At 37.1% G+C, this 13,377-nt stretch overlaps 1 protein-coding gene across 2 annotated transcripts in view; it reads left to right on the top strand.

Annotated features, from left to right (window-relative positions):
- The window catches only part of ITGBL1 (integrin subunit beta like 1), a 146,660-nt gene that overhangs the window by 55,371 nt on the left and 77,912 nt on the right, over positions 1–13,377 (top strand). For both annotated transcript variants that reach the window (XM_040537852.1, XM_040537843.1), the window contains exons 3-4: positions 4,674–4,820; positions 9,914–10,036. In XM_040537852.1, coding sequence (XP_040393786.1) covers positions 4,674–4,820; positions 9,914–10,036 — 270 coding nt within the window. The remainder of the gene's footprint in view (positions 1–4,673; positions 4,821–9,913; positions 10,037–13,377) is intronic.

Below are 13,377 nucleotides of genomic sequence, written 5' to 3'. Positions count from 1 at the left end.
GAACATTAGGAGGAAATCAAAATATCTAAACTAAAATGGCACAAAGGTGGAGAGAATCTTTTCCAGAGGGAGGCACAGAAATAGCACTAGTACTGCAGAATGCTATAATTTCTGCAGGAGCACAGAAACGGAAGTAATGTTCCAAATCAGTTTCTGGTTTACCCAGTGATTGTATAAGATAATTGTTTTCATCAGCTGATTGAGATCAACCTTTATGTAAGCTGGTAGACATCTCCTTCTCTCTTATCCAAAGTATGTCAGAACATTTAAAACCTGACATAGATTATTGTATGGATGAGTGAAGCAAAACCAAAACCAAAACAAGCAAAACCCCCAAACCACCAATGTTTATTTGCACACATACATGTCATGTGTTGCACCAGACTCCAAAGTCACGACACGTATCTTTGTGTATCCTATTCAATCATTGTATGCTTACCAGTAGTTTAGTGAAGAAAGACATCCACCCTCCGAGGGCTTTCCAGCCCACACAAGATCTGAGTCACCCTGCAGAAGTGCCTGTCTCTCATGACGGATTATAGATGGATCCTAGTGAAATCAGGCTTCCAAATAGGTGCCTTGAAGAGACAGAGTTCAGTTCTGGTTTCAGAGCTGTGACAGAGATTTCACCTTTACATCTTACTTTTTTACTAAGTACTTAAGAGTTTTATGTCATTGGCAAATGTTGCTAGCCTACTCTGAATTCTTGTATCGATATCATGAAAACATATTTTTAGTTCCAAAACATCCTTTAAAACATCACTGATAATCTTCTCCTATTCTAGTAATAAGAATCCTAACTTCTTCTGTCCCTTAAACCAAGGTGTGATTCTTTTGCATTTCTGTTGTACATTACTCAGAATAATTTATATTTTTTTCCTAAGTGGTATTGTATTCAATGCATATGTTCAGATCATCTAGATTTCCTGTGTTTATTTTCTTGAAATATCAGTAATCTTATAAAGAGAGATGCCAGGTTAATTTGACGTAATGATAGTCTATTTTGGGATAAAGCTGTTATTCGTTATATTCGATTTTTCAATACCTCAATGTCTTTGCAAAGCTTCATAGTTTGTTTCAAATCCTTGAAAAGGACCTCATGAGGTCAGAGCCACTTGTTTTTTAGTGGCCTAGGTCATGTACATTCCTTTTTCTTAAAATATATATATATTTATTTTATTTTTCAGACATTTGATTGCCAGCCTGATAGATTCATTAAAAGTCTTTGTTCTTAGACTGGCCTTTCATGTGCAAGTATTGCAAGTACTCTGGAGCAGAGATATGGGGTCTTGCCCTCCTGGTCTAGACACTTCCTTAAAAACAATTTTATGTCTTAGTTTTGTTCTCATCTTCGATGAGTAATTTTCATTTCCACAGTCTGTATCATTAGCCACACTGCATTTGCTAATGTAGTCAACATCCCCATATTAATTTTGTTTTGGACTGTCTGTAAATTATCTGTAATCTTAACTGCTCTTTGCTGCTTGGTGAAGTCACTCTTTTTTTTCTGTTTTCTTTTTATTTGAATGATGAAAGTACACTTTAGTACATGCAATTTTGCAAGATCTGACCCTGCCTAACATTTTCCGTTCTCACTTTCTCCATATATTTTCTGACATCAGACAGTTTTCCTTGCATATTAGTTTCATTTTCTACCCTATGAGCTCTCTGTATGCTCCAGATAGACTCTCCGAGGTGATTGCTCATCTAGTTAGAAATTGAGTCCTTTATTATGAAAGGTTTTTCCACGTTTGAAGCTGAAATTTTTACAGCCCACAGTCACAGATTTTTTCTTAAAGTAATTCTAGAACTTCCTGTAGTCTTCACTATTTCTTTCTTTTTTTTTTTTTAATGTGAATTTCTGATTTATTTATGCTAAACTTTTACTTATGTTACATTGATTCTTAAAAAATGGAACTCGTGTTGTCAGTTACCTTGAGACAAGCCTTTCCTGATCAACTATTTCATAAGGTCTTATAGCTCACTTTTCTTGTGTTGTGTGACATATCCTGATACCTAGGGCTCACACTTTATAGTAGAATTTACCTTCTGGGAAGTTACAATATCACCTCACAGCTTTCACAGGATGATTTACTCCTTATTTACTATTTCATAGCATTATTTGCTTTCTAATTAAAACAGAAATCTGTATGAGACAAACCAGATTCAACACAAACCTTTCTGAAATGAATCTGAAACCATTAGAAACCTTTTGTCTCCTTTCTAATTTTCTTACAGCCTATGGAATACTTGGCTGATAGTTCATCACATCGCTATTTTTGCCATAAGAAAAAAACGTGGTTGGTGCATGCTGATGTAGGAAATAGGCAAGAAGAGGATTACTGTGACCACTCACTGCATGTGTACTACATTGTCCATGTGACAGGAAAGGTGTAAGGAGTAATAAGTAGGTTTACTGCCTTCTACACTTCAGTACAGTCCTCTCACCCAATTTTTTTGAGTAAAATATTGCCATTGCTTGACAATTAAAAAAAAACTTATCCAATGGATATAAAACTATCCAATTGGATATAAAATATCCAATAGGATATTTTAAGGGCGCAATCAAGGTGACAATCATGAATGCAATCTCACAAATTCATATTAGTTAAATTCCTTATAGTTTTCAGTAACATGCAAGAGTTAATCTTCCATTATTTCACTCAGTTTAATTTCATTAATTTATTTTTTAAAATATACTTTAGTCAAATAAAGCCAAACTCCGCTCTGTATAACTATTCTTATGGAAGTCTTATATTTATTTTCTTTAAGTGGGCTATATAAATGTAAGTGGCTTTTTTTTTTTTCCTTTATGCATCATATATTATTACTGAATATCTAACAGAGATGTTATTGCTGCTGGACCAGCAATACTAACCAGATATGGCTTCTGCTTTACCCTGTCTTTTAGGCATGGGAACAAGAAAATCAGTACTCCTTTAATTAGGTTTTTTTTTCTTTCTTCTGCAGACATCAAACTGTTGAATCACAAGAGTGTCTAAAATGGAAAATCCAAAGTCACTGTGATATGTAATCCTTGAAAAGAAGTAAAATACAGGGAGATAGTTATGTCTAGTTTTTTTTTCAGCTACCTGAGGATTTATCTCCATTTTCCAGAATGGCTTATGCTACTGCCTGTCAGTGAAGCAGAGTAATCACAAAAGCAGGTTTTTATTATATATTTTATATCCTACTCGTTTCTCTTCTCCTTTACCACCAGAGAGTTATTCAGCATTTTTTAACAAGGTGGCAGTTCCTGTTTTAAAACAAGAACTAACATGATTCTCTCAGTTGTTTTTGAACTGTTTTTTTTTTTCCAGCTATTGATTTTTATTTGTCTTAGGACCACCTTGGAATGCAAACAAAATTTTACTGAGCAACAAAAGATACTTCTCTTTCACTTTAAAATGTTCTATTTACAATAGTTATTTAAATTTCTTATTGGCAGCAGGCTGGGCTTGTATTTTCATGTAGCTGACTCTTAACTGCTGGCAACAGATGCATTTAAAATAGACTCTGATAAGATTATATTTTTGAGATGTAGTTATTGGAAGAGAATCTTCTGTTAAGTAGATATGCTTTCAAATGGTGTTTATTTTAAAATTGAATATTCTATTTTAAAGGATTTTACAAATGTATTTACATTTACAACACACTATTGTAAAGGAATGCTAAAGAATTAAGTGACAGAAAATTGCACCTAGATTTTCATGTGAAATGTGATATGTAATATGCAACATATGTAGTGTAAATTGTTACACTGTCTATGTATTGGGGTATTTTTAAAGAAAATAAACAGTTCTAGAAAATTTAATCTTTCTTTACTCTTAATTCTTCATGCTATTACATATATTACACATTTTAAGCAACGTATTATTCAGTTGTTTGAAGGACATGATCCCACTGAGCAGCTGCACTGGTTCTTTAAGACACTTCACACTTAAAAAATAATTGTAAGTAAATATAGTCCTATGAGTACTAAAACATGCGAGTTTCCCAATATTATGGAAATACTTAAAGGCAAAACTCAGTTTTGTAGCACCAGCCAAGTAGAGTCTAAGTGGGTGGGAGAGGGCTGGAGGAATCAGTAGCCAGAGGAGGCTTCAGAGAGAGGGATTTGCACCTTTCAGTACAGGGGGAAGCTGGAACTGCTGCTACATGAGGGAGTTACTGTAGCTGGCCCTCTCCATGCACTTTTTCAGGATTTATGCCATTATAGCTAATTCCTGTGTCCTCAGACTGTAGTTTCTGGCTGTTCTTTGCATACAGCTGGCCAAAGAGGTGAATAGAATCTCTGCACTTCCAGTTGTATTGTGTTAATTAGTTAACAGTCGAGAAATATGGGAATGAGAAAGAGGTGGAAGTAATAAGAAAGCCCATTGTTCACACAAGATGTTTGAGTTCTGTGTTCCATCATAAACATTTTTTTGTAGATCTATCAAAATGACATATATTAGATTTCAAAGTCACAGTAATTTCAGATGTCTCTATATATTTAAGAACATATTTATTCATTGCTATTTATAAATGCACATGAATGATGCTAAGTGATTCTGTTAATGATATTCATTTAAATCTATAATTGATGGAATCTATTTTAAAAAATGGATCAGAAAATATAACTTTCTGAATGAGAAAAAAGGACTTGACACACTCTTTACTTACACTGCTAGGCCATGGGAAGTGTGACTGTGGGAAGTGCAAATGTGATGAAGGCTGGTATGGTGAAGCTTGTCAGTATCCAACTTCTTGCAATCTTACACGGAAGAAAAGCAATGAAATGTGTAAGAATTCCCAAGATATCATCTGTTCTGGTGCAGGTAAGATGTCTTTTGTTGGTTTTGATGGCTTAAGAAGTTCTCTTTGTGTTATCTTGTGTATCATTGTATTTTATTTTTTCACTAAGAATTTTATAGAGTGTGTTTCAAGAGACTGAGAAATAACTGTATAAATACTAAAATGCTTGATTTTCCTTTAGGCCCATTCCTGTGCACATCATGTGCAATGATTCAGAATGCTTACTTCAGTAGTCTAGTTTATCCATAGCTGTTTCAGGTTGATGAAACTGCAGTTATGTCATGAATTCTGCCTATCAAAAGGTTGTTATAATGGCATTAAAACAGAATGTGACTTGTGTGTATATATCAGTAGCATGCAGAGACCATATTTGCAAATACTTTTTCAGGATGTTTATATACTATACAATTTTTTGAGACACTTTTGAGCTTATAATGGGTTTACATGGCAGGGTTTTTGTAGTGGGGACTGCAGGGGTGGCCTCAGTGAGAAAAGCCTGGCAGCTGCCCCATGTCAGATAAGAGCCAGCTCTGGACGGCTCCAAAGGGACCTGCTGAGGGCCAGAGCTGAGCTGAGTGATGCTGGTTGGGACTCTGGGAGAGCAGATTTAAGAAAGGGAAAAAAACGGCTGTGCAACCGTGACTGGGAGAGAAGAGTGACAAGCAACCCTGCAGCCCCTGCAACCCTGCAGTCAGTGCAGCAGGAGGGCAGGAGGTGCGCCAGGCACACAGCAGCAGCTCCCCTGCGGCCTGTGGAGAGGCCCCTGGTGGAGCAGGCTGTCCCCCTGCAGCCCATGGGTCCCACATGGAGCAGATCTCCACGCTGCAGCCCGTGGAGGAGCCCCCGGTGGAGCAGGTGGATGTGGCCTGGAGGAGGCTGCGGCCCATGGAGAGCCCCCGCAGGAGCAGGCCCCGGGCCGGAGCTGCAGCCCGTGGAGAGGAGCCCACGCAGGAGCAGGGGTCTGCGGGGAGCTGCCACCCGTGGGGGACCCGTGCTGGAGCAGTTTGCTCCTGGGGGATGGATGGACCCCGTGGTACGGAGCCATGTGGGAGCAGTTCTTGAAGAGCTGCTGCCTGTGGGCAGCCCCCGCAGGCTCAGTTCGGGAAGGACGGCATCCCGTGGGAGGGACCCCACGTGGAGCAGGGGCAGAGAGTGACCGTGAAGGAGTGGCGGAGACGAAGTGTTAGGGACTGATGGCAGCCCCGTTTCCTATCACTCTGCACTGCTTGGCAGGAGGAAGTTGAAGAATCTGGAGTGAAGCGAAGCCTGGGAAGAAGTGGGGGATGGGGAGAATGTGTTTTTATTTATTTCTCACTACCGTACTCTGTTATTAATTGGCAATAAATTAAATTAATCTTCCATAATCCAAGTTTGTTTTGCCTGTAACACTAATTGGTGAATGATCTTCCTGTCCTTATCTCAACCCATAAGCTTTTTCATTGCATTTTCTACCCCCGTCATACTGAGGACGGTGGAGAAAGGGAGAAAGAGTAGCTGGATGGACACCTGTTACCTAGCCAAGGTTGACCCACCACAGAGCTGTGATGATGATTATTGAAAAAACACTGTGGAAGATCTGCTGAACCATTTTGATGGGGTACTTCATCTTCACTTTTCTGATATTGTGGCTCTCTTTGCTGTCATTCTTTTATTTTACAACTCATCCTAACTTAAATACAAAGTCCTTTCCATGTAAAAATCAGAGGATAAAGAGACAGACTCCACTGCATCGTAGTAAATTTTTGAAAGGCATTTGCTGCCTACTAATCAAGGTTTGAGACCAGAAACTGCCTTCTGTTTTTTCCGGACTATTGCAACAATCTCCCAGTGAGAGAATTTTTTAAGAACCCCACTTCTGCTAACTATTGTTGGCCTTTAATTTCTGACTGGGTCCATACATTTGCATACAACTAGATTTCTCACAGGATGGTTGCTGGTGTGCCTGGTATGAGAAAGAATATGGGGCTCAGTACAGAGAAGCTAGGCTCTCACAATAAGAGGTGAGAGAAATTTAACTTAAAATTCTAGGCATCCAGCATACTGAGTAAATGATGCTTGTTATTTATGACAGTGATGTAGATTATATGAAACTCACGATTGTTTGGCTAAGATATAAGAAAAAACTAAATGAGAAACTGACTCAGAAATATGCATGGTAAGTTGTGATCAAAGTACTTAAGCAAGAATGATAAGACATTTTCTTCTCTTTCTTTCCTTGGCTAGAAGTAGCCTCAGTCTGTTTATTGCTCAGTCTTCACAAGAAAAACAATGCAGATGAGCAATGAAAAGTGGCTAAAAGGGGAGCGTCTGTGAATTCAAGAGAAAAATAAGAGGTTTTGGTTCTGCTGGTATTAAACAGGACAAGAATACCAATGAGACTGGCTAGGGAGCTTGGGGTGACTTAGAGGGGCTGTAACCATACATATTTATTTTTTGTCTTCATGGGATTGCCTTCCAATCTCCTGCTAACTTTTCCTTTGGTGTCTGAGCTCTGTTTTTTAATTGCTGTTGAAAGATGGGAAGGGATGACATGAGTTGTTGCAAGAACAATCCTTCACTATCACACAGCTCACCATTTATTGCAATTCCTGGCATGAACCAGTCAATATCAATCTTAAATTTAACTTTTCTGATCCAACTGTTCCTAATCATTTGTCAGACTGAGTGGGGCATCCTACCTAAATGTAGATCAATTCCCTTTCTAGTCAATATGGAGAAATGGATGCTTTAAGACTGTCTGACCTCCTTAGATGCCCAACTTATGAATCATTTGATCTTTATCTCCTTTCATGTTTGTGAATTATCTCTTAACAAGACAGTTTTATCAAAGTTGTAATTTGTTTTTATTTCCAAGTAACTGCAGCAAATAATTCTCGTTCTGGAGCTTGCTTATGTTATCAGTTATATTATTATTTTATTATTTTAGCTCTTGCAAACATTTATAAAATTGGCTTTTTTAGATTAGCCATGTACATGATGGAGCCTGATTATTCTTCTCTTTGGATGAATATTATGTTTAGTAAAACCTGTACTATAATTACTCATAATGCTGAGAAGTGAAATGATTTCTGCAAACTAGTTGCGTAATGTCAGCATAAAACTTCTCTTTTGGAGGACTTATTTTGTGTTAATAACCATGTTTGCCAGAATATGTTTGTACCTAACAGGAGGTATATGACTTGTGAAATAAGTTTCTAAATGTTTTTGTTTCTCATAAAAAAGTCACTGGCATAGTGATGCCAGCGACTCCTGAAACAGCTTCTACAGGCCTATTGACTACAGGGCCCCATTTAAACATGCTACTGCACAGAGTTTTGTTCTTGCAATTTAATACAGGTTTTAGTTGGATAAAAGGGGTTTCTCGTACAGTCATGATGGTAATACCTTTGTTTCTGATGTTATTTGACAGTACTTTGGGTTTTTGACTGTGTAACTCTTTAGTATATACATATATATATATATATATATGACTGTTCTATGTTATCATGCATCATGTTCCAAAGCAGAAGATACTGAAAAGGTGGACAAGAAGGCAGTTTTTTGCTTTGTCCTGGCTCTCTGAGGGAAAAGGAGGGCATGGTTCCTTTCCTGGGAGCAACAAAATTCTTTTGTTTGTGAGGGTGAGTAATAGAGAGACAGCCACTGAGGTGCGGTGGGCAACCAGACGGAATCACAGGATCACAGAATGGATGGGGTTGGAAGGGACCGCTGAAGATCATCTAGTCCAACCTCCCTGTTGAGCAGGATCACCTAGAGCACGTTGCACAGGATGGCATCCAAGTGGGTTTTGAATATCTCCAGACAAAAAAGACCAAGAAGTACACGTGTGACCAGGCTAGAAGCGACAGAAGTGAGATCTGTTTACAAATGCATTTCCATGCTTTGCAATACCTGAGTACTCTGTGATTTCATCACATCAGAAAGTTTTCTGTTGTGGTTTATGTTCTGAGAAGATCCAACTTTCTGATTCCAAAGCATCTGGGAGTCCTGTGCGTACTTACATCAAGGGAGAACCTCAGATAGACCAGCGTCAAACCACCTGCTGGTTTGACATGAATCAAACTCTCATACTTTTGCCTAAAACTTTTCAATTTGTAAGTTTTTTGTGCTGCTGTAGTGGCAAATCAACAGGTTTTTTTCATATCTCTTAAATTTCTTGCAAGATCTACTCTCTGCTGAGACATCATCCACAAATTGAAGAAAAATGAACATTAAAAACTTAAAGTTGGATTGGGTCAAAGTTCTGAAATAACGAAATATTATTATGAAGGTACCTACAATCCTTCAAGTGAATGAAATAACTTGAACTCTGGATATCAATACCTCTGGGAAAAAAAGAAGCTATTGGCGTGCAAACTGCAAGTGGTTGGTGGAAACTGTATTAAAATGTGAATAGAGAACACTATCAAGAGTTTTAGTAAATATCATAGAGTTGGCTCTTTAATCCTGGCTTTTAATATGCACTTTGCAGTAAAATTGTTGATATGGTATAATAATACTTAGAGTTTGTTTAATACTACTATGAATGTATTTCATTACAATTAGGTTGTATGTTGCCTAATATACTGGTATGGTAATCACTTTCTAGATTGAGTCTTAAGATTTTTAAATCTTATTCCTCAGATAATAGCTATAGAAAAGGGACTGGAGACTTTAGTGCAAAGGAACTTTGTGAATTTATTCAAAAATATTTTCAGGTGCTCAGTAGCTAGGCACTTGTTCTCATGTAAGGTGGCTGTGGAGCTGGACAAAAGCAAGCTTCATTCTTGGGAAGATGACTAAGCTCAATTTTCTCCTTTTAGTGGGCAGAAGATATAATTTCCAAAGATGACTTCATGTCCTAAGTGTATGAAGCGAGACAGACATCCCTGGGATTGAATTTTACTTAGTAAAATATAATGCTTCTTTTTAAGAATGAACCACTTTAATATTGTATATATTTAGGGCTATGATTAGACCTTTTGTTGGTATGGATTGTTTCAATTTCTTTCCCAATTTGGTTAGTTCATCCTTAGATTTCAGCCTGCTCAGAAATAAAATATATGCTGTCTCTGATGGACTGATGAAACTCTTTCCATAAACTGCAGTCATTGAGTTATATCTTAAATGTTTTCAGGCACATGTCAGTGTGGCAGGTGTAAATGTGCAAACTCAGAAGGAAATGGACTGGTCTATGGTAAATTTTGTGAATGTGATGACAGAGAATGCATAGATGATGAGACGGAAGAGATTTGTACAGGTATGTGTTTTAGTGGGTACAATAAGAATGGGGAAGATGAATGCAGTCTTATAAAATAATTTTATTATGTGGACCTACAAAATGTCTTTACTGAATGCATGAATTAAAAACAAACAAACAGACAAACAAAACAAAGCAAAGAGTACTGCTTGCAAATTGTAATTGGGAGTTTCAGATGCAAAAATGAGCTAAGCAGCAGGTTAGAGAATGAAGAAATCCTGTGACATCCTACTCTTTTTGGAAAAACTGGATAGAGGATTTCACAAGATAATTCACTAGGGTACTTCATACCTTACTGTGTCTGTCTTTGGAATAAAATAAGTAATGTGAATGCTTTGTGGCACAGATGACTGTGAGAGGGAGGGACATAGAGAAAACAAAAGAGAAAAAGGAAAAGAAATTATTAAGAATTTTGGGCAAAGAAGCAAAAAAAAAAAGAACAAGAGTAAATGTAGGATGAGAACTCAAAAGTAATTCAGGCAATAAAAAGGAAAAGGAACAAATGAAGAAAAACTCCACCTGTGATAGAAAAGGCAAGAGAATAAGATAGAGTGAACTCTGCTGATAGACATGCAAACAAAATCCAAGCAGTACTTTAATTTCATTATGAATTAAGAACCTAGCAATTAAATACTGTGTAATACACACCATTTATAATATTGTAAATGCTGTTGCATATATTACTAGGGAGGCTTGTCCTTGAAATGAAAGGTACTAGAAATATTTTACAAGCTAGAAATATTTTACACACATGCATAAAGTGTCTATGTGCATACAGGAGGATTCAGAGCTGCTTTTAGAATATTCATACTCTGATTACACTGCATGTGTGTGTGCATGTATGTGTGTAAAAAGATATGAGTAATTATACCAAGTAACTTTATCTATCTCTATCCACACACAGAGAACAAAATAAATTCTATTTATTTAAGTGCCTTCTAAGGCAAGAAGAACTATTTTTTCCCCACAGGATTAGGTAGGGATTTTAAATGAAGGTAAACAGAATGGTCCTTTGAAATCTAAATCTAGGACCAGAGGACAGCATTTCTGGTAATTACCTAAAATAAAATGAGTGGAAGGCAATAGTATTATGTGCCAATGATCCTCTTTGTATTTATTTGATTGTAAACATTAGATATGGTACCAGCTATGATAAAAATTCACCACTTATTTAGTTCCAGTAAATTCTCCTTTTGCAGTTTGTCTTTTTTTTTTTTCCTGTCTGTGTTGCTGTTGATTTATATTGTTAGTTTTCTCTTAGCTTTTATTTCTTTTATTTCCCCTCGTTTCATCCAATGGTGCCATGTCTCAAAACTGACCAGATGCATCTCTGTAAAAAATCTAGTTTAATGTGTATGAGGAAATAAAAATATGCTGATACATAAGGAAAAAAATGTTGGTAGATTCAAGTCTGTAATGTTTGTAATTCATCAGTACACAAAGCTCTGATACCTTATGTAAGGTTTGGAGCCATACAAAGTAAATATAAATTGTTTGTGTGCTTGACTTTGTTAGATAGTTGTAAACTGAAAAGTTTACGCATTTAGCATGAGTGTTAGATTTTGCTTTGCTTTCTAAGATGAACCTCTGCAGTGCATAACAATGTGTTAAATCAGAAAAAAATATGTGACTTAATGATCAAAGGTACATAATTTCATAGCAGAAAAAGCAGACCCTACCCTCATATCTGGTTATGGCTTCTCTCTCCCACCCTGATGTCTACTCTGATATCTTCTATCCTGTCTTTCCTTCTACAGAATTTCCACCACAGTAATCATTCAGGATTATTTATGAAGTAAAAAGAAATGCTGTTCCAACCCAGGCAAGCTGTAATTATCTAGCAATGTCCCCTGGATGCTCTCCACAGAGGGGGGTGAACCTAATCAGTGCCAGTTCTGCTGTCATAGCGTGTGTAGCACCTACTTAGTTGCTACATACTCTTTGTTTCCCTTGAAGGTCTCTGGCTATAGGCAAGTCTTGAAGACTGTAATTGTCTTCAAAGAAAGCCAACTCAGGAGGATCAAGCTAGCAAAAAACCCAAACCTTCTATTTATACGCTTGTTTTTAAGGTCTGCAGCTGTGAGCTGGGATTTTATCCTGGAAAAGCTTAGAATGCAAAGCTGAGATATGGATAACATGCATTTTAATCGTTGCACAAGGGGACTGCCTTTTTTAAGCAAGTCACTTATTCATTAGAGCAGTTACAACAGTGCATCAAGTTTTTTTAAGCTTCAGTGTTTTTCTTTTCTTTTTTTTTCAGTCATTTGTGATTGTTTCACTTGATATTTGAGGTTACACAAACTTTGGAATCAAGCTGTAGCTTATTTTTCATGAAGTATTGTGGATTTTAACAAATTAAATTCTGATCCTGATCTTTTTCTAATCTAAGGCTGTGTGCTTTAATGGAGCGACTTTGTCTTCAGTCAAGGGCAAGAGATAGTGGCAAATTGTATTATTTGTATTAATTGTATTATTTGGAGGTGTTCAAAACCAGGTTAGATGAGGCCCTGAGCAACCTGATCTAGGGGGTGGCATCCCTGCCTGTGGCAGGGGGGTTGGAATTGGGTGATCCTTGAGGTCCCACTATGAAGAACAGCCTATTTGTAATATGCAATGTTATAAGCTGTATTTCTTGTTTAGTTATATACGTAAGAAGATATTATTCTCTTCTGTTATTGTTTCACATGCCAGCAAACAATTGTAATGAAAATTCTATATGTAATTGTAAAAGCAGAACAACAACAACAAATGTATCCCACAGGTCTCAATTTGCTCTCTTACAGTTAAGGATATCAGTTGAGTAGATTCTGATAGAGACAACCAGGTCTACTAAGCTTAGCATACCTAGAGTAAAAAAAGGACAAGATGCTGACTTGATCCTGGGTCCTTGCAATAAAGAAATTAATGTATGACTTTTTAGTAAGAGTTGCAGCTACTTAATTTAAATGCTTTGTGTCATTGAAGCACATGGCATAAGTGTCTTACTGGAACAAAATGTTCGGGAGCTTGTTTCATGAAGTCCCAGGTGACCCATGTATCTTTTCAAGAGATGGGAGGTTTGTTAAATGAACATTTAAAACGTTCATTTTCCTAATTCTTATCATTCATGAGCTGGTGCATCTGTGTTCAAAAATGTTCTTGCTAGGTAAGAAGAGGAGCCGTATACAATGTAGACAGTTTGTTGTAAATCAGCATCCCTCTGATGGAATTATCTGAGGAGCTGAGAACACACAGTGCTTTGTTAGATATGCCCAGTATGGTGGGAAAGTGTGTCTCATCTTCGTATTTACAGCTGTGCTCAACTTTAACTATCACATTTACTGCCTTTCAAATTTACCTTT

Source organism: Cygnus olor, chromosome 1, assembly GCF_009769625.2.
Source record: "Cygnus olor isolate bCygOlo1 chromosome 1, bCygOlo1.pri.v2, whole genome shotgun sequence".
Lineage (NCBI taxonomy): Eukaryota > Metazoa > Chordata > Aves > Anseriformes > Anatidae > Cygnus > Cygnus olor.
The sequence above is the reverse complement of the archived record's forward strand: the minus strand, read 5'-3'. Positions and strand labels throughout refer to the sequence as shown.